At 40.3% G+C, this 20,304-nt stretch overlaps 3 protein-coding genes across 7 annotated transcripts in view; 2 read left to right on the top strand and 1 right to left on the bottom strand.

Annotated features, from left to right (window-relative positions):
- The first annotated feature begins 926 nt into the window (after positions 1-926).
- On the top strand, positions 927-7,671 carry LOC138193911 (putative ferric-chelate reductase 1). Its single transcript, XM_069142213.1, has 7 exons — positions 927-1,045; positions 1,737-1,837; positions 2,468-2,674; positions 4,844-4,954; positions 5,399-5,537; positions 5,722-5,817; positions 6,303-7,671. Exons 2-7 carry the CDS (start codon positions 1,739-1,741, stop codon positions 6,353-6,355), a joined length of 705 nt encoding a protein of 234 aa, XP_068998314.1. The 5' UTR covers positions 927-1,045; positions 1,737-1,738; the 3' UTR covers positions 6,356-7,671.
- Positions 7,672-7,781: 110 nt separating this feature from the next.
- On the bottom strand, positions 7,782-15,398 carry LOC138193909 (heterogeneous nuclear ribonucleoprotein C). 5 transcript variants are annotated; one of them, XM_069142210.1, is made up of 9 exons: positions 15,273-15,398; positions 12,764-12,873; positions 10,968-11,233; positions 10,414-10,486; positions 10,138-10,188; positions 9,741-9,913; positions 8,938-9,051; positions 8,584-8,750; positions 7,782-8,452 (listed from the first exon to the last, which is right to left on the bottom strand). In XM_069142210.1, exons 2-9 carry the CDS (start codon positions 12,766-12,768, stop codon positions 8,348-8,350), a joined length of 954 nt encoding a protein of 317 aa, XP_068998311.1. In that variant the 5' UTR covers positions 12,769-12,873; positions 15,273-15,398; the 3' UTR covers positions 7,782-8,347. The 5 variants fall into 5 exon arrangements, with proteins under 5 accessions (XP_068998311.1, XP_068998309.1, XP_068998313.1 ...); XM_069142208.1 differs by having other exon boundaries at positions 8,938-9,055; positions 9,742-9,913; XM_069142212.1 differs by having other exon boundaries at positions 10,138-10,185.
- Positions 15,399-20,016: 4,618 nt separating this feature from the next.
- The window catches only part of LOC138193939 (zinc finger protein GLIS1), a 38,682-nt gene continuing 38,394 nt past the window's right edge, over positions 20,017-20,304 (top strand). Inside the window, exon 1 of the mRNA XM_069142253.1 lies at positions 20,017-20,091. The gene's annotated coding sequence lies outside the window, so the exon portion shown is untranslated. The remainder of the gene's footprint in view (positions 20,092-20,304) is intronic.

Genomic DNA, 20,304 nt, shown 5'->3' with positions numbered 1-20,304 from the left:
TTTTTATGGCGTTCTGTTAGTGTACTAAAACGTACGAGCAGGATGATTTCGATCAAAATCCATCCCGTCGACTTCGGGTAATGAACAAGAAATTCCCGAAAAACAGAAACGACAGATGATAGGAATGTTTGTTTCACCACAACTTTTGGCATAAAACCAGCGAGCAATCTGGTTTCTCTCTTCGACGCCGAGTCATTAACTGGTTACACCGCCTTGTTTATTTTGTTTTGCAAAGACGGATCACATGTCAGTGTGACAATGAACTCATCAGCATGTGTACCACAGAATAAAACTCTGTTTCAAAAAGCCAAACAAACAGTTGAATTTAACTGTAAAATACTGCAATAAACATACTGATAATAATTTTGCTCTCTAGACTACATGCAAATTATTAAGTAATATAACTGCCATAAATGTATTTCAAGTTCATCCTTTGCACTCTGTATTATTCTGAATTTATTCATATTGTAATAGTCGATGGCACATTTGGCTCACGGCAAGAAAAGCACTTTGAATCTGCTGTTTGAAAGTGCTGCCTCGTGCATCTGAAAAATAAGAGGCATGATTATTGCTTTACACGCAAAGATAAACTTTACATGCGTATGAAAACTTTTCGTCAGTTTGTACGAATTGGTTTATTTCAGCCGAAACATCACATTCAATTTATTTCTCTATTAAGAACACAAAGTGTGAAATGTTCAGTCATTTAAACTGAGCTAAAGTAACCTCTAAAAAGAAACTCCAGTTGAGAGAACTTTTTTCCGTTGAGCCGTGACGGTGTTCATTTCAGGGAAAAAGTTTCTATGGCAACACCCCTTGCGGTCAGGTGCTCAGACAGGTGTGGTGTGAGAAAGCCCCGCCCCCTCTCAGGATACTGTTAAAAGGTCCTTCCTCTATCCCCTTTCTGCATTACTTGCTGAGCAACGCTGACATTGCTGCTACTTTACATTCGTTGAAAGTTCCTGCAGGAATCAAACTCGTACTCAGAAGAGCAGAAACAGCTGAACAGAGAAAATTCGTTCAACTTTAACCTTCACAGCATCAAGTGAGTCTCTCAAAACTTTAATCACACTTTATATTAGGATTTTCCTGGATATGTACCTTTTGTAATCAGGTTTTTATTATTTTATAAAGACCAATTAAGTTCATTTTAAGAATTCGATTTAGTGTAAGCAGATGATTTGAAAGGGAATCCCATTTTCTATTTTACTGTACAAAATATGATTATTTAATACAGATAATTTTCCATGAAATAGTTTGACAAACCCCTGAATTATTCCTGTGTACATATGATCAAAAATGTTATGTTATTTAAATTTTAAGGTGTTTTAATTTACTCAAAGTCCTTGAAAGTTGCCAAGACGGTCTGTTCAATTTGTATTTATTCCATGTATCTTAAATTAACCTTTAGTATGTATATGATTATGTATATTTTGTTGGCACTGACATAATTCTGGGACTTTTTATTGTATGAGAATGTACATTCCGGTCTCTATCATCTTTTTAATCAACCAAATGGGTTGTTTTAGTAGAATTATCACACAATATTTTGTTATAATTATACTCAGATGAATGATTCACACACTTTTTAACCTCAGAGGTGTGGTTAATTTCTGAAAAATATTGGCAAATGTGGAGACATGAATAAAAGTATTAATGTTTAAGGGAATTTTTAGGATTTTTTTTTTTTTTTTTTTTTTTTTGCATAAATGTTAATTTCTTTTGTATCCTGGTAGGAATGGAACGAGTACTGATCCTGCTTGTGGCCACCGTCGTGGTATTCGTGGCACCGGGCGTCCAAGGAACAGCTCATTTGTCGTTTGCCGTTAATGGAACGGTTGGTTTTCCATTAACTTTATCCTCACAATACACAGCGGCCCAACACCACCGTGACCTTTGCACTTTAAAGCGATAAACTACAGCTGATCAACAACCATCTTCACATATTTACGAACCCAGATGAGTTTTAGCACGATTCAGCATCTTTTTTTTCAACGATATCTCGAGATTTCCAAATGCAGTAGAAATAATCAAACGATACCAGGGTTTTCGAGGATTCGACCGTTTGGACGCTTTTACTGAGAAATGTTGAAAGGTTTCTGGTGATGTTCATGTTTTAGCTCGTTTTCCAAGAAGAGGCAATCCAGGACATCTCTTTTTACATTTCCTCACGTCGCATTCAAATGCGTTCCTGGTTTTAAACGGGTGCGCCAGTGTTGCACGTCAGTGACGTTTGACGGTCAGAATTGAAACAACAGATGTCGATGGTTCTTAAATTTCCATCCCCCAGTGTGGGTCCCAAAAAGGCATAACATCCCATAATAATCTTCCATCAGCCGACTCGTACAAACAACGTCTCACCGCAGCGGAGGCCAAAGAAGTGCAGGAAAAAAAAAACACAGTGACGAGCGAAAGAAGACGTTTACTGTCCCCGTGACTTTTGAGTTTCGTTTTGTGTGTCTTCCAGGTGCTCATCAATCGGACCGGTTGCGGAGTCTCTAAATTCTGCTTAGAGACACCGACTGACTGCAACCCGGCGGAGAACAGCACCTGTCTGTTTGGATCTGCGCTCGCCGGCACCACGATGGCTCCCAGCGGCACCGAGCTGGCCCTCCAACTCAGCGGAAACTCCTCCGGGTACATCGCACTGGGGCTCACCCCCGACGCAGACCAGGTACAACACGCAAGACTGGTGGATTGTTTCGGTCGAGTTCAGTTCAGATCAATACTGCAATAGTCCTAATCATGTATAGTAATCGTAATGGTTACTTAGAGCTAGCATTTGCCAAAAACTGGCAAAATTAACTAGAGGCGAAAAAGCCAATTATCTTTTTTGCATCAAACGATAATGCGGGAAATGTTTATTAAAGCCAGAATATCCACCAAATATTTGGCACTTTTTGTTGGTCATTATGAAAGACGCGCTTACATAAACAAGGTTTGGACACGGTCTTTCTTCTCGACTGAATCTTCATCTTTACCCCCAACCGATCCAGTTCAGTTTCACTGCCACCAAATGTAATGCTGCGTTCAGGGAACCGCTGTCGTGCAAAGTCTGACGTTCCCACCGGGATGCTTCTGTAGACAGCCAGCAAAATGTAAATACCACTGCTAGTACGTACAAACCCGAGTTTTACGATCCCCGATTTTACAGGTTAATGACAGTCATCTTGCAAATATTGTGCCAGAGTTTATGGTAATTACATCCACACAGCAACAATTATTAAACCACACATTATAATGATGCCCATGTTCCCAGCGAAGGCACATGAACTTTCTGCTTTATTTACTTTCCTTTTATTGATCTAAGTCGACAGGGACTTATGGTTATGCCAATCAACAGATGTTTGCGTGTGACATTTATGGACTTAATATGTTGTTCATTTAGTTTATAAGGGCTGACTGGATGTTCCTTTCGACACAGAATTTGTATTATGCAAACAAAGACTGTAAACGGTACAACAGTGTCGTCCTTCAAATTTGTGAAAAATAAAGTTTAGTTTTGAACATTTTAGGACATTTATTTTTCCCTCTACGGATAACATTCAGTTACGTTCAATGTTGGGTGTTACAAACTGTTTAGACATATTTAAATACAAAATTTGACCACAAAGCGTGAACATATATTGACATTCATACATTTTCATACAGTCTGTGTAAATGAAGTTACTTTTCTCCGACACCTCGATAACGGCAAGATTAGTTTACAATACGCAGTGGTCGAGTCGTGATCAGGTTCCTACTGACTATAGCGGAACATATCAAACGTGCTCTCGTCACATGAATGCAAACTAGCAACTCCTAGGAAAAAGAGAGCTTAACATGAATCCAAAGACAAACAAGGAAGTCGAGGCAAAAAAAAAAAGTCCTAATGAGCAGAAAGACAAAACCAGAAAAGCAAGAATCTCTACTGTTGCCCGGACTGTGTCATCACTTTATTGACTCGTTTCCAACCCCGAAGAGACACTTTGTGAAATTCAAGTTCACAGTAAGGAAGCCGTTGCTGAAGGAATCGGTGATGTTCTTCGCCTGAGATGCATTCAGTAAAGCGTATTACTTGTAGTCAGATTAGAAATTGGACATCTAATCAAGAGAAGAGGAGGAGATAATCTTGACCTGCGGATTCTTAAAAGCCCGCGATTATCTAAGGAGGTCAGAAAAAGGCAGACGGTAGTACGGGGGCGAGAGGAGACCTTCCCGATACAGACGAGTAGCTCAGATAAGGTGTTTTCTTTGCAACCGCCATCGTGGTGTTCCAGCAATAGTTAACAGTTTGATCAGTCCGATGGCACTTTGTGTAACTGTCCACCAGTCAGTGGCTGCTCGTGTGGGAATTGTTGCTTTTTTTTTTTTTTTCTATAATACTTTAACATCACAACCCGAGTATGTTTTCCATCCGATTAATCAAAAATATCTAAATATATAAACTCGTTTCAGGAACCCTTCAATTTTAGCAAATGGACCCGAAAGATAAAGCGTCACTGAAAAGGAAAATGGTTATTTTAAAAGTTATTTTAAATTTAAATATATTTAAGGAGCACTTTTGTGCAGTTAGTTTTGATATAAAAAAAAAAAAAAAAATAAAATAAAATGCTTACTTTCAGCTTTCTGTAAAATATCATATTACAAAAAAATGATTTAATCAAAGTTATTGAGAATTAAAGATAATTAAAGTCTTTAGTTAAAACAAATGACAAAAATAAAAAAATGTAATTTCAGGTTTCGAGATACCAGTAATTTCGGCCTCCGTCCTACTACAATTAGGTCATGGGAATTTTTTTGGTGCTCAAGTTTCTGTTTGTCTTCCTGGTGGTTAACCATCAATCGCCGTTTCTGTTCTCAGGGCATCACGCAGCTTTTCGTCTGCATTCAAAACAGCTCGGACAACGGGCGCTTCTTCTTCCGCACAGTCGACAGAAACAACACCAGCAACGGCCTCACTCCCTCCGAGACGGTGAGGCCTCGACATCACTTAAATATTCATCATCACGCTCGTTGCCTTCTTCATCCTTGCGGACATTTTATTTGGAACAGGAAAAGTAACATAAACGCATTAAAAGCGTTTATAATGCAAACAAGCACACGGGCTGAAACGAAAGGCGGCTCGGTTGTCAGAAATCGTTTTTTTAAAAACTGTTAACCTCTGCGGAAAATTGCCTGTAATGTAGAGTTTACATGTTCTGTAGATAATATGCTTAAACACGCTGCCAAAACTCTACAAATTTATCCTCAAAAGTCCTCAAAAAAAAAATGTTTTTTTTTATCCAATTCAAATGAGGCGGAGCCAGAATGAGGATTTGAAACCAAAACCTTTCATTTCCTGAGCTAAACTTTGCTGTGTTTTCCTTCTCATTTCACGTTGCCACTATCATAACTTTGCGTCCCGTTACGTTTTCAGAGGGTGCGGGAAATACGAGGAACTGTAACTGGCGACATCATCCGGTGCGAGTTCAACGTGACCAACGTGAACGTCAGCAACATCAGGATGTCCCAGGACACCGTCAGAATCATCCTCGGGTCCGGACCTCTAGACGGAGGTAAGTGCGCCGACGGGGTGCGCTGCGACCTCGACTGCGTGCGTTACCACGTAAATAAACACATGTTGGATACCGGGACAATTACTGTTTACCGACATCGTATATTAAGATAAATGAAATGCACTCAAAAGCGGCGTGTCACTCCGCCCTTCAGCCGCTTACCTTCACGTACTTTATTTTTCAGCTAACCTCGGGCCGTTCGCGGTCGCCCTGACCAGCCGCCCCCTGAACATCTCCAACATGGTCGACACCGCTGCCGGCAGCGCTCTCCAGTCTCACGGTAAACAACACGCTGGCGTTTCCTGTTCACGCTGGAGATGTCGAGGCATCCAGGAAGGCGAAATCACATCTAGATGATGTTATACGATATTTAAAATTCCTACAGGCACACAAACAGGTCGACTGCTGTAATATTTATCAGGAGATGTTATACTAAAGTAGGATCGTTAAATGATTTAGTTTTTTTTTCTGGGCCAAATCTTTTTTGAAAAAAAAACAACAACCCTAAATTAATCATTTTTTTAAATTGGTGAATTCATCCGTCAGGCTTCCGCCACTTATCCGAGTCCAGGTTGTGCTAATTGAGCGAATATAGTACCGGGAAGGAAGTTTTCATACAGAAATGCGCTCCATAATAACCAACCAACGGTGGTAGGCCTTATTGTCCCGACTGGCTGCTTCTTTCACCACGACAACTAGAATAAACTGTATCTCACTGCCAGATGTTTTCTGATAAGCGCTCCGTGTGTCTCTTCTCCCTTCCAGCTGTGCTGCTCCTGCTGAGCCTGATCACGCTGTCTGTCCTGAAGGCAGCCTGAAGGAGCCCACAGGGGAAGATGTGACGAAACAAAGACACCATGAAGAAAGTTGATTTGTGTCCGGATTGAAAAAAAAACAAAAAACTGAGTGTCAAACTATTTATGAAGTGTTGTTTTTTTTTACTGAACTAATTGGAGCGTTTAAAATGATCTTTTCTTTGTGCCCGATAAACACTTTGAGCTGAAGGAACCAATGAAGCTCATTTTGTGAACTCTTGTGGTTTTAGCGAAGAAATATATTCTTACATTTTCTGCGAGGGGGGAAGGGGGGGGGGGGGGCACTTTAAACGAAGTCCCGTTTTCTCATCTGATCGCGCTCGTCAAATTTACAGACTTGAGTGTGAAGAGTCGGAGCCGATCTGAACCGAGGAGACGCCCGACACAACTCGGGGCGTTTCCGTGTGAATGTACTGTGACTGTAAACCGTTGCACGGACGAGGAGGAAAATATTTATGAAGCTACGATTTAATCTTGTTTCACTATCAATCACAATGAACTGCACTTTGTAGTAAAGTCACTAAAGCAAGTCCATCTGATAACACACAACCCGCCACCTTTCCTAAGACACGCAAACACTTTGAAATATTGTAAAAGTAAATTCTAAACCTTTACAGCCATTTTGCCATTTTGCTGTCACTTTACGGGTGAAATTGTAAATGTAGAGTTTACCGCTCCTCCTGTCGGTGAGGAGGGTGTTACTGATAAATAAACAAATGATTAAAATTTTGAATAAAATGATGCTCCTAGAGTTACTAAAGCTCCCATATCGCTCTGTTTTGGTTGGTTCATCCTCAGTACCTACTGCGATTTTTTTTTTTTTTTTTTTGCCCTAAATTGTGCTGCAAGATTTTGCAACCGAAACGTGTCCACTGTTTATTTCCCACGTCTACAAAGCAGGTGACGGAAATCCAGAGTGAAATGATGCACATTTGACTGGCCGACCGGTTTCAAGTTTTAAAAACGGTGCCAGAAAGCGCTGCAACAATTGGTAGTTTAATCAAATCGTAGAAAATTCACCGATTAGCCGCTTTCAGTCCTGCTTGCTGTTGTTGCTGTTGTTGTTGTTGTTGCCACGTGTCCGTTAAACTAACCGTTAACGAGTCAAAGGTATTGGCGTTACCGCGACATCGTTTTACCGATATTACAGCGAACGATACGACGCTCTCAGCAGGATGAGCGTCTGTGGTGGATGTTTACGAACATTTTGTTTCCCCTCCGAATGAGGTGGCCTGAGCTCTTGTTTATAACCTGTAAGCTTGTAATCAATGTGATCTCGAACTCAAACTCCCTGCTGTAATAAACTGTGTTTCCTTTAACATTTATGTAAACTCTGATTGATCTGACTGGAAGAGAGACGAACACCAGTTTCATTACAAAACATTGTAATTTGTGCAAAAAAAAAAACCCAAAAAAACATAAGCGTGCGTCCGATTTTAATATTTTATTGCAATTTATTCCTTTACAGTTAAACTGAATAGTATAAAAAACTGACATTAACGTACAGACACACGAGGTCAAACAAACTCACTGATGAGGGAAAACACAGAGAACCTAAACGTCTTTTTGTAGCTGAATTTCCGTCCTCGCATTTTAAGACATGTCCGTCGAGCTGCTGCCTCTGAGAACATGAACAGTCCATGTTCCTGCCTTCTCTTGAAGACAAGTAACGACGCAGTAAAAACACAAAACAGAAACCTACAGCTAGTATATTCATGTTACAGCGACATCGGACAACTGGCAAAAACAAACCAACCAAAAAAAACAAAAAAAGTCGGCTTAAGGGACAATGTGACAACAAAGTGTGTGCACCATGCTTGTGTGTGTGTGCGTGCGTGCGTGCGTGCGTGCGTGCGTGCGTGTGTGTGTGTGTGTGTGTGTGTGTGTGTGTGTGTTGTGTTTCCTTTTCTATCTACAACATGAGTGTTAAAACAGGAGTCCGAGTTTCCTACTGGAAGCTGCGAGTACGCCGCACGTGTCGCCGTGGTCCGTCGCCTACGAGTCCTCGTCTCCGTTGACACTGTCGCCATCGTCGTCGCCTTCCACGTGCTCGCCTTCTTCCTCCTCGTCTTCCTCGTCCTCCCTCTCTTGACTCTTCACCTGCGCGGTTGGTGTCGAGATGATTTAAGTGTGGTTAAAAAGCGCTCACGGGGTGTACCCAGAGGCACCGAATTCCAATTTTCTTTCTTTTCTTTTTTTTTCAATATATATATTCCCCAAATTGCTCTCACCTCGTCGTCCTCCAGCAGGTCTCCGTCATCGTCCTCGTCCTCCTCCTCTTCCTCGTCCGAGTCGTTAATCTCCTGGCACTCCCTGTCCCTCTTCAGCCCGTCGTCCTTCTTGTTGCTCGGGTGCGGAGGTGAGGTCACTTCTCCCGGCTCAGTTTTCATGCTCTTAGCTTCAGACAAACACGAAGGTGCATTGATGAACTACGTTCTCTGTTAAATGAAGGCCTGAGAGAGAAACTGTGGCGGTTCTCGTTGTCGACGTCGTTCACCATAAGCAGGCGAGTGCGACCAACCATAATTAAACACTCTGTACATTTACTGTCTCGGACGCGCTTGTTTCTCCCCCCCCCCTCGTACCTGACTTCTTGCTGTGGTCCTTCTCCATGCGCTCCAGGCTCTCCAGCAGGTCGTCCACTTTGCTTTTGATCTGGGTCAGCTCCCGCTTGATGGTCTGCAGCTCGTCCACTTTCACTGCAGTGGAATCGAATGAGAGAGGAGGAAGGTAAAGGCGCTTGTGTGCACTGAAAACAAAACCCTCCGCATCCATAGACAGCCAAACGCACGCCTGTCTGAACATGAACGAGGCTTCTTCGTGAGACTCTAATCTTTACATGTATCATTGACTGATCTATGCACAAGTTTTGATTCACTGTTCTTAAATAAAGATACTATTTCATTTGGTATTCAAATTTGATGAAAAACTCAAAAGGCCTGCAGTGTTTGAACCATTTCATTTTTTGATTTCCCCGTAGTAACAGGATTATTAAAAGTCTGAACTCATGAGTAAGTCATAAAAGCGTTCCTCTCCGAGAAACACGGTTTGATACTTTTGACAGTAGTTGTTTATTTGGGCTCCAAATTCAGGATTCTTTTCATTCCACAGGAAAAAAATAATTGAGGATCGATTTTGTGCAAAATGTAACTTAAAAACATTATCTCTAAATGAATTGTTTAAGGTTAATGTGACATTAGGTGATATTGCCCCCACTTAAAAGAAAGAAAGAAAAAAAAGAAGCTCGTGCCAATATTCATTTTCCTAGAACTATAAACCGCCTTTAAAAATGATCTGTGCAGTGCTGACTGTTAGTTTTTGCTGCATCGCCCTGATTTCCCCAAAACAGATCCATGCGGCTTCAGAAGATGTTACATGAGAAACTCACCGGTTCTGGATGAAGAGGTCCTCTGGCTGCTCTTGGACGAAGACGAGAAGCTGCTCTTGGTTCGCCGGCTGCTCCCTCCGCTCAGGCTGACCCGCGGGCGTTTGGACGGGATCACGGCCCGAGACAGAGGAGGAGGAGGAGGAGCGGGGACGCGGGACGGGTAGGAGTACATTCTGGTATCAAACACACGACGCAAGTGCAAAAAAACCATCAAACTTCTGTATTCTGAGGCGAATGCGGACGGTTGAATTGGTCGAGGTCACAACTGTAACACTATCGTTTAAAGCGTCAAATGTTGAAGTGACATGTTCAAGAGGAAATATTGAAGATGCGGAGAAAATGTGTCGTCGTCGGTTTGACCCGCGTGTGATGTGCTCTTTTAAAACATTTCACTCACCTGTCGTAATAATCTCTCTGGAAATCATAGTCCAGTTCAAACGAGGAACTGCTGTTCAGGGAAGAAACACAAAGGAAGGAAACATGATGCAGCGACAGGGTTATTTCATTCTTTCAAATCAGGTGAGCCTCATTTTCCATTTACTATTCTTTCCTGATGTCATTCCTGCTAGACCCCCTCCCTCCCCCACCCTCCCATCACGCTTACTTTGTTATTTATCTTGACAAGTGCTGCTTAAAGCTGAAACATTGTTAGGGTGCCATCACTGACTCTCACCTGTACATGTCTCCAGCGGAGCGTTTGGTGCTTTTTGACCGGTGTGGTTTGGGTTCTCCGGCCAGGTTGATGTCTGAAGGAAAAACAAAAATCACAGATTATTGAGAGAGTGTCAGGACAAAAACTTCTGATTTATTCCCCTTTAATTGCCGGACAGTTCACAACACTACACGTTATTTATCTTTAAGTTAAAACATGTCAAGTGTGTTAAACTATTACAAACTATTAGAGCGGAAGCCAACATGTTGGAAAGATTACCAGGAAGACACTTTGGCAGTTTTATCGAAACGGTGTTCTTGTGTTCAGAAAAGTGAGTTAGAAATGTCTAAATTGAAATGATAACAGATTATCTCATATTCTATCACCAACTTAAAATGCATTACGGTTCATTTTCTCGGGCGATGTCGTGCAAAAAGTTTAAAGTCAGGGTTGAAGTGCACCAGAACAGGGCCGCGCTTTTAAAGTAGTCACAAGCTAAATAGGTTAAAAAAAACAACAACAACAAAAAAAACCGTGCTGGTTCCTGATCGTAGTTAAATCACTCGAGTCCTCACCGAGCACTTGTCCGACAATCATCCTCCCGTCCTCCCCGCCGACAGCAGAGCGGGCGTTCCTCTCGTTGGCGTACTGAACGAAGGCGTAGCCCTTGTGCACGGAGCAGCCGACGATCTTGCCGTATTTGGAGAAGATGGCCTCGACGTCCGCCTTGGTGACCAGCAGGGTGTTGAGGTTGCCGATGAAGACCCGGGAGTTGAGGGAGCGTGGGTCGGTCTTGTTGGTGACGTTGCTGGCCATCAGGCTGGAGGTGGTGGGTGAGCGACTGGCAGAGAGAGACACACACACACACACACACACACACGACAGATTTTAGTGGCAGAATGAGGAACACCCGGCCCTCTGAAATGCTCCCTCAAACACTGCGGAGCCCCCCAGCTGGGGGGGGGGACGACAGCAGAGATCAGCAGCAGGGTTTCCTGGGAAATGTAAGTTCAAACAAAAAAATAATCTAGAGCTGATGACAAAGAGAAAACGGCAGGAAGATAAAAGTTACCCCCTTTTTTTCTATCCGAACTTATCCTTATTTAATGCTCTGAATTGCTGTGGAATCATCATCAGATTCTCTTTAGGTAATATTTGTATACTGTTATGTTTCTAACCTGTCTAAAATGAAACAATATCAATGGCAAACAACTAAAAAAAAAAAATACATAAAAACAAGCCCTCAAATGAGGCCTGCAATCAACTCAGATGGCACACAAAGTGTGGGATTCTGGTGCTGCTGACAAAAATGACTCTCATTCAATTATTGTATTTTAATCTAAAAATAAAATTAAAAATACACCCTTGCTTGTGCTTGGAACGGAGAGTAACAGTACCAGATACGTCTTTAGATTCAAGGAGACGAGTTAAATAGAGTCTTTGCTCCAGTGAATGAGATGTCTGTGGTGTCCTTTTCATAGCACGCAGTAATGTAACACAACACGTGCAAAAGCAGCGCCGCTGTAAGACGTTCAGAGGGCTAAACACGAGCTCCACGCACGAACGGCATCCGATTACTTTGTTTGTCATCTGGTTTCTTCCAGGTGTTGATGTGAAGATGCAGATTAAAGTGGTTTAACAGATTTTTCCTCTAAACCTACAGACATCAGAAGGTTATTTAGAAGATGAGGGAAAGACAAACGGGTAAATTCAGTGATGCATAACTCCCCATTACCACAGTGAAATCACACCGGTGACGCAAACACAGATAACCTGGTAAAAAAGTGCCATTTAAAATGTTTCATTCCAGGAATTCTAATTTTCCCAGGCTTGAGTTTGACGTGTTCAAGGCTCAGAGGAGAGCGATAAAATACAAATAAAATAAAAAAAATAGGCATTTTCCCGTTTTATCTCTCGTCGGAAATTTGGGGAATGTCTGTTGGTGCTTTTGTAGTGCATTTAACTAGCAGCGGGTGATTTTGTCTCCAGGTCTTAAAGCTGTATTATTTAGCTATAAAACAACAGAGGTCAACATCTGAGCTATAATAATAAACCCAAATCCTGCAGGCTTATCAAAACCTCTTGATATATCGAATGTTCCACACAACAAGTGATTTATCTCAGTTGTGCGTGTTCACAGGGAACATGCAGGCTACGAGTGTGGACTCCTCTAATGCTGTGCAGCTGACCGATCCTGGGCGAGTAACTTTTCTAACACGTACAGGGAAAATGGATGTGAAGCCCAGAGCCTTGTGTGAATCTGGAGATGTGAAGTAAACACGAAAACAGCAGTGGCATCAACAGTGCCCCTCCGCCCCTTCTGTCAGGAGGGCAGGAGGGGGGGTGGGGGGGTTTAACAGTCATCACTCACTCCATAGCGTCTGTGTGCAGGGTTGTCGTCTTGTCTGATGTTTGACACTGTGGGCTGGGTTCAGTTTGGGCTGGTGTCTCGACCTTCACCTTCGCCCCTCACGATTTATACTGAGGTGACAGAAAACAACACCTCAAGTCAAGCTGAGCAGGGTTATCTTGTACCAAGTCTTACCTGGATGGAGTGTGTGTGCAGGTAGTCAAGGGACCAGGCAAAAACACAGCAACACAGCCCCCAAAAACAAAAATATAGAGCTGTGCTGCTCCAACAAATCTAACTTTGGGACTCAAACTAGGCTCCAATGCATGTGGAAGTGAACTAGCTCATGCTGTAAAACCTAAGCGGTGTGAAGTGGCAGGTCCAGGTTTAACAGAAACGAATCTAAACCTGAGGCTCAAAGCAAAAATATTTAATTAAAAAGCGCACTGGTTTAACTCTAGCTGGTTCACATATGCTTTGATTGTGCGCATATCCCCTATGAATCATGGTTGCAGCCCACAAAGCCTTTTAACAAGGATTAGTGCGTAAATAAACTGTAAAACCTCCAAAATGTCAAAACAAGTCATATGGATGTTATATTTCCATGATTAGAGCAACTAAAAGCAAATGTTGAAGACTGAAGTGTGAAAATAACAGACTGTCGTGGCTCCACAAGTATTACTCGATAAACAAGATTATTCAATTTCAGAGGAAAAGAAATCACGGAGGAGTTCCTCTAGTTTATGGACGGTACTTGGAGGAGTATCAGTTGAGAGTGACATAATATTACACAGCTTAGGAATTACTGCCTTTTAATATTCCCATAAATCAGTTTTATGTAGCATATAATAGTGTAGTGTTATTATTATTTACAGCTGGAGTGTCACTATCACCATTTAAGCAGCAGAGGAATGGCAAATTAAAATGGGGGGGAAAGTGTGTTTACTTTTTAGACACGTTTTGAGGGGAAAATGTATTTCACTATTAGAAATCAAATGTGCGATCAATGCTGGAGCTAAGGCTGGGCGACATGGACAGAATTAAATATCACTATATTTTTAACCAGATACCTCAACATTGCAACGGTATTTTAGAGATGACAATTGGTGCCGTCACAAAATCTTTACACAATAAAGTGGTTAATTAATCATCAGTGATGTGGATATAATGAGTAAGTGGAAAAAGGAGGCTAATAGAGGTACGGTTTGAACACTCAGTTAAGTTGGAATGACATTTAAATAACGTTACTTTACTGTGATTGAGCCTTTAAAACCAGGAAAAGACAACAGTTATGGCACACAATTTTTTTTAATTTTTTTTTTCCCAAAATCTAAAGACGATATAGTCTAAATTTCATGATATGATAAAATATTAATATTTCGCCCAGTCCCAGCTGGAATGAATTATTCTTTATATGACATGTAGGACAAATCCTTTAAGCGTAAACTCCCAGGGATGTGTTTGAATTTACTGGTATTTATCACTTAAATGTGAACATTTTATTCCCTGTTGCTGACTCCAGTAAAAAAGACTTACGGTGAATGTGAAGGCGTGAATTTATTTTTGATACACATAAACAGCCATAATACTCTTTCAAATAAAAAAATGTTTAATTAAGGAAATGTGTATTTGTAACGTTAGGTAACAAAACTGAGGTCACTGGCAGTCCAAAGCTTTCAAAATCAGAAAAATCACTCTTCAGCATTTGGGGGAAAAAAAAAAAAAAAAAAAACAGGAAAAATCTACTCCATCGAAAAAAAAATTAAAAATTAAAAATAAAAAAAACCAAACTGAGTGAGCAGTGTGAGCCAGAGAAGCAAAGTCTGAGGATCCTCAAATTTTTTTTTTTTTTTTTACCTAAACCATCCACAAAAGCACCCGCCTGGACCCCCGACAGCGCCACCACCAGGCTTTAGTGCGAAACACAGGCCTGCGCTCAGGGGGGGGAAGGGGGGGCTCAAAGCCGGCTAGCACGGCTAACGTTAAGCCAACCACCAATTTAAAAAGCATGAAAAAAAAATTACACCGCAACCAGACCAGTTCCTGTGCTTGCAAAAAAAAAAAAAAAAGACAAAAAAAAAAAAGACTTGTAGTCGATAATATCTGCAATCAATAAAAGGGATCAGCTGCTGCTACCAAACCGAGAGGAGCCTGTTAGCGCTAACGTTAGCTGAAAAGCGTGCCTCGAAAAAAAAACAAAAAACAATTCAGTCCCCATCGAGGAAAAGTCTTCACAACAAAACGCTACAAAAAAAAATAAAAGCTACACAAACTTGTACCAAAAAAAAAAAGAAAAAAAAAAAGTCGAGTTTCTAAAAAAAAAAAAAAAAAAAAAAAAGCCACAACTAGCGTTTTGAACGGGGGGGGGGAGGGGGGGGTTAGCTAAAGCTAGCTACCTCGATAGCCAGCGAGAAAAAAAAAAAAAAAAAAAAAAAAAAAAAAAAAAAAAAAACATCGTAGAAAAAAAAAAATCCAAAAAGAAAAGAAAAAGGAAGGAAAAATGAAAAATGTCTGGGAACAAAATACTCACCGCGACCTTTATGAGTAAAATGGCTCGCTTTTCGGTAAAATCTTTCAAATTGTTTTTGGAGCACAGACGATTCGCCCCCGGTGAGCAAACGAGCTAGCTTTCTTCTAGCCTCCGAGCTAACGTTAACAGGCGATGGCGCAGCGGTCGAAAGAGGCGCTTTGGTTTAGCGTCACGGAGCGGTGCGACGGGGCGGGGCGGGGTTAGTGACCCAGCTGTCGCATTGAGGCGCACCGCCGCTCCCGGTGTGACCTGGTGCATAAAACATGCCTCACCTGTTGTCTTTGAAAATTCGTCCGGCGTTCTGCCACCAAAATAAAACCTGCGAACGAGACTATTTTTAGAACTTGATCTGTTGACGTATAAATATAAATATAACATAAGCCGGCAGAAAAACAGACAAACAAAGGTTTAGATTGATTATAAAGGTTTATATTTAAAAAAAAAAAAAAATTAACAGTGCAAGCATATACAAGTATATACAACTCCCAGCTGTTATAGTTTTAATTAAGTTGCGCTTACGAGAGTATTGAATAAATATATTTAGCAAAAAAAAAAAAAAAAAAACAACATGGTTTGTTTCTAAATTTGTAAATTAAATCGATATGGAATTATTATTAAGATGGAAACTGCTCATGTTAAATAATGTATTGTGCCTGACTGATTTAATAAGCCGTCGGGATCCAAACATTTAAATTCAAGCTGCATTCAAAAGACAGAAAAGTGCGAGCTTCAAACAACAGACCTCTGGTTTATTGGCACGGCCGTCCAGAAGGTGGCAGTATCGTAATAAGGACAAATGAATGGTGAGACTAAGATTAATGTACGACAGGAAAAGTTGGCGGGGGTTAAGCTATTTTCACTTGTTCAGTTGGGTAACAGGTTTATAAACGGATGAGTGACCAAGAAACACTGGTGTTAAGAAGACCTCGATAGAGATCATTTGAAAGAAGACCGCCTTGGTACACCGAAACAGTCCTAATCATTGATGTGGATAACTGTAACTGCAGGACAGATGTGTGCAAAGGTCGAAACATCTTTGATTGCAAAGTGTAATACAACGGCAGCTGTGTTGTTTTCTCCAGCATCCATCAATTCTACTGAAATGTAAAAGACATTAAAAAAAATGTGGATTGGGAAACAACAGATTAACCGATCCCCTGCAGAGGTTTCTCAACCGGACTCCCAAGGTTATCTTCATGGATGAGAGGGCAAAAGTTTAGGAGCTTCTGGAAAAGCTATTACATGTATTTTTAAGATCAGTTATTTCTCTGACCTACAGGGACTTTTTAAAGAAAAAATAACCCCCCCCCACATACACACACACACACGCACACACACACACACACACACACACACGAAGGTAACACATTCAGAAAATGGACCATTACATGAAATATATTTACACACAAAATATTGAGTAAGAAAGCAACAGGTGTGCAGGCAGGTGGGTCATAACAAAGAAAGTCAGGTGCTCCACAGAGACTGGAAACTCACCGAGGACATCTAGTGTACAGGTGCTGTATAACACACATATTTCAGACACTTTAATGTCATGTGTGGAAAAAAAGACAGGTAACTGAAGGAGGGGCTGGAACCAGAAAACCTTTAATGCAATGCAGTTGTTATTCATGTTATTAATTACAGTTGTGGTTTTTATTTTAAGATGGAGCTTCCCAACATTTTTGGCTTATAAGTCTGAAAAGTGAAGCCATATCTCCTCAGGAACTCGCAGCTTGCACATTTCTGACTTCTTAACTAAAATACTTTCTAAGACTAAAAAGATGTTTTTAGAGGCCCGAAGATACACAATTTACAACAAAAGTAAAACAAAACAAAAGTAAGAAGAAATAGAAACAAAAATATGTCATTTTGTCTCGCAAACAAAGTTCATGTTACAGAAGTTTGATTTTGTGTCTTAGATTTATTGTGCAACTCCTTGGTGGGTGCAGGAGATGAAGCCCAAATGTCAGTAAAACCTTTTTATGACCTCTATAAAATACAACACCTTCTCTATTAAAACAAAACTTTTGCAAGCTCCTGTAAAAGTGAGAAATCATTTAATTCTCTGTATTGTAACATCAACACATTATTAACTGAGCTGAAAATGAGCTGCGAATCATTGAAGGAGGTGCATATTACCTCGACTGAATGCTTTGCGTGACCGGTTGCTTAAACTCACATATTGCCACTGAATGGCTTATAGAGAAAGGACGGCGAGCAACAGAGATTAATACCAGCTGTTTTCTGTATCTCATTAGCAGATGAAGCCCCTATGTCCCAATCCTTCATGGAGAATATGTTCTTTTGTGAATTGTTTTTGCCCATCTGGTTTTGTTTGGAGCACGATCCCAGAGGACTTGTTTACAGCTCCGTGCATCATCTCGGGAATCAGAAATATAACTGATTTGCAGTTCCACTGTGTAATCATATGCGCAGATGAAAGGTTTCTCTGCTTGTTTGCCTCCTTTGTGTATTTCTGTCAGTCCTAACGGTGCAGGGACGAGCCAGATGTTTGACGGGCTGTCGCGCGGCGTGTCCAAGTTTTTGATGTGATTGGTACAAATGTGGGAGTAAACAGGGTGCGGACTTCACCTTCTGCGTGTCAGTGATGAGACAGCAATGAGCGCCATTACTTTTTACATCAGTATGATTTATACAAAGCGGACGATGACAGAGATACCAAAACTGAGAAGACCAGAAACCAGAAAATGGCGAGTGTAAGGTCAGTGCTGAGCACCTCAAACATTCTGAGTACAAAATTATAGGGTAACCAGTGGAAATAAAAATATCATAAAGTGAAGAGAAGTTCAATATCAAGTCACTGACAGATGTTATATAGGAATAGTGGCAAAACCATATGGGGAGAAACAGCCATAAAACATTCTGTTATATATCAGTTTGGCAGATGCATTTTTCTGAAGTGACTTGTACATAACATCTGGAGCTATTTTAGGTTTGATGTCTTGCTTAGACTTCTGCACAGCAGGTGCTCATAATCAATTGATAACCCAATTTATGTATAATAATCATAATAATATGGCCTTCATTTATGTAAGCACTGTAGGTCCACAAGTATGTGGTGCCACTAAACACATGTAAGAGTATTGGTCTTATGGGAATTTATAAGACTAATATATTAATCACAGTAGTTTAAATAATATGTCAGAGTCACACAGTGATGTCATTATTGAAGTATTTCAATTTTCAACTGAAGAAATAATAGAAATGGGATTGAATGCAGTAGGATCATTAATAAAAGTGGGAATAGGTCTTCCTTGAACTATAATAGTTACCCTAAACCATCAAAATGATCTATAGTAGTGAAATTGATCAACTCAAACAGGTTAACAAAAACAAAAAGAAAAGGCAGAATGTTAAGAAGTTAAGGAGACGAAAGCCATTATTGAGCTTTTTAGATGCACATTGATTGTGTTTAGGATTGAAACATATTTCATTTCAAGTTATGAGTCGTGTTTTAATTTAAAAGGAACAGGTGAAGATCTTTCGATCATTTCCACATTTATTCTCAAATGGTTATTTTCATAACCTTATTTTCCAAGTGGACCATTTTGTGTGTAAAAATATAACCCGCAAAGTAACTAAAAAAAAAAAGTAGCCTACAAAATGTATTTCTGAAGTGTAGTGGAATAAAATAGCACAATGAAAAGTTGAGTAAGAATATAAACAGCTACGGTACTGCCCCGCAGTGGACAAACGCTGTAACTACAATGCTCGAAGGCACTTCCTGGCTCACAACCGTAATTTAGAATTGCACACCAATCTGTAAGTATCTTAACATCTTATTATTGTCTTCCTAAAATGTGTAGTGCTTTCTGAAGTTATGCGACCATCAAATATTCAATCAGCAACACCTTTGCTAAAGGTAAAAAGTTAACACAGCAGATGTCAGCTAACATTGGCGGCCATGTCATTTATTTTTGACCCAATTGAATTTCATGAGATTTGTTTGTTTGGCTACGTTTTAAATCATCGACTTAAATGCATTTAGTTGTAAATTACTGTATTGTAGTGATTTCCTTACAACTATTAAGAGAAGGTTATTGGGGCAGAATAATTTATTTGGACACTGAAAAGCTAGATTTTTTTTTTTTTTTTTTTTTGTAATAAAGTAATGTAAATGATAAATCATTTTGAACAATAAATTAACCTAAACTGGAGGATATCCAGACCAAAAGAATATTTGGACAAATATGAGAAATAAATAAGCAACAGTGAACTAGGTCCTTAATTGCAAGATAAAAAAAAAAAAAAAATCACACCAAAAAGAGGCTAAAAGGGCTTATTTATCTTTCAATGTAAGAAATATAAATAAATGTACTTTTTCTTTTTTAAGACATACCATGAAAGAACATTATTGTTTTACCATCTCGCGTGATCGTTTTAACCCCCTTTTCTTAACTTCACTGCCTGTTTTTACCTTATTCCTTTACATCAAGTCCAGTTTTTAAACACTTTAGCGACCCTCAATGAAACTCTTCTGAAATAAAATAATAAAGAGCAGATGCGGTAAAAACATCTGGTACACTTTAAAAAAAAAAAAAAAAAATTTAAAAAGCAGTATTAGTACCACCAACACTTCGAAATGAATATTATATTAGCTCGGGACCCCCCTCCCCCCCCCCCCCAAAAAAAACAAAAAAAACAAAACGGTGTTCGTGCGTGTGCGCGCGCAGCACAGCAGATTTAGCCCGTGAGCTCGCTGTGCGAAGCGCACAGCAGTGACAGTGGGAAGTACAATCCGCGTGCAGCCAGCGCGAGGCATAGACCTACAAACAAGCCGATGACCGGACACGACACGGTAAGAACAGCGCTTCTAATGCAACTTCATTGCACTTTTAATGTGCTGTCATGTTTTAACCTGCAGAAACAGCGCTGTAATGCCGTTTAACACGGGATTTATGCTGTGTTAGATTTAGAAATTGTTTTTTTTTGTTGTTTTTTTACTTCATTTTTATGACTTGTTTTCTTCTGACAGTGAGAATTGTGTAAATATGTGCAGCATTTATCACCA

This window comes from Embiotoca jacksoni, unplaced genomic scaffold (genome assembly GCF_022577435.1).
Source record: "Embiotoca jacksoni isolate LCO1_2020_lvr unplaced genomic scaffold, fEmbJac1.0.p SCAF_99, whole genome shotgun sequence".
Taxonomy (NCBI): Eukaryota; Metazoa; Chordata; class Actinopteri; family Embiotocidae; genus Embiotoca; species Embiotoca jacksoni.
This window is presented reverse-complemented; position numbering and strand designations above follow the sequence as displayed.

Coding starts and splice junctions, on each gene's coding strand:
- LOC138193909 (XM_069142208.1), bottom strand. Junction 9,914..10,137: donor CAGAGAGATTATTACGACAG/GTGAGTGAAATG, acceptor GTTTGATACCAG/AATGTACTCCTACCCGTCCC. Junction 9,056..9,741: donor GGACCTCTTCATCCAGAACC/GGTGAGTTTCTC, acceptor TTCGATTCCACT/GCAGTGAAAGTGGACGAGCT.
- LOC138193911 (XM_069142213.1), top strand. CDS start 1,739: ATGGAACGAGTACTGATCCTGCTTGTGGCCACCGTCGTGGTATTCGTG. Junction 5,538..5,721: donor GTCCGGACCTCTAGACGGAG/GTAAGTGCGCCG, acceptor TTTATTTTTCAG/CTAACCTCGGGCCGTTCGCG. Junction 5,818..6,302: donor CAGCGCTCTCCAGTCTCACG/GTAAACAACACG, acceptor TCTCCCTTCCAG/CTGTGCTGCTCCTGCTGAGC.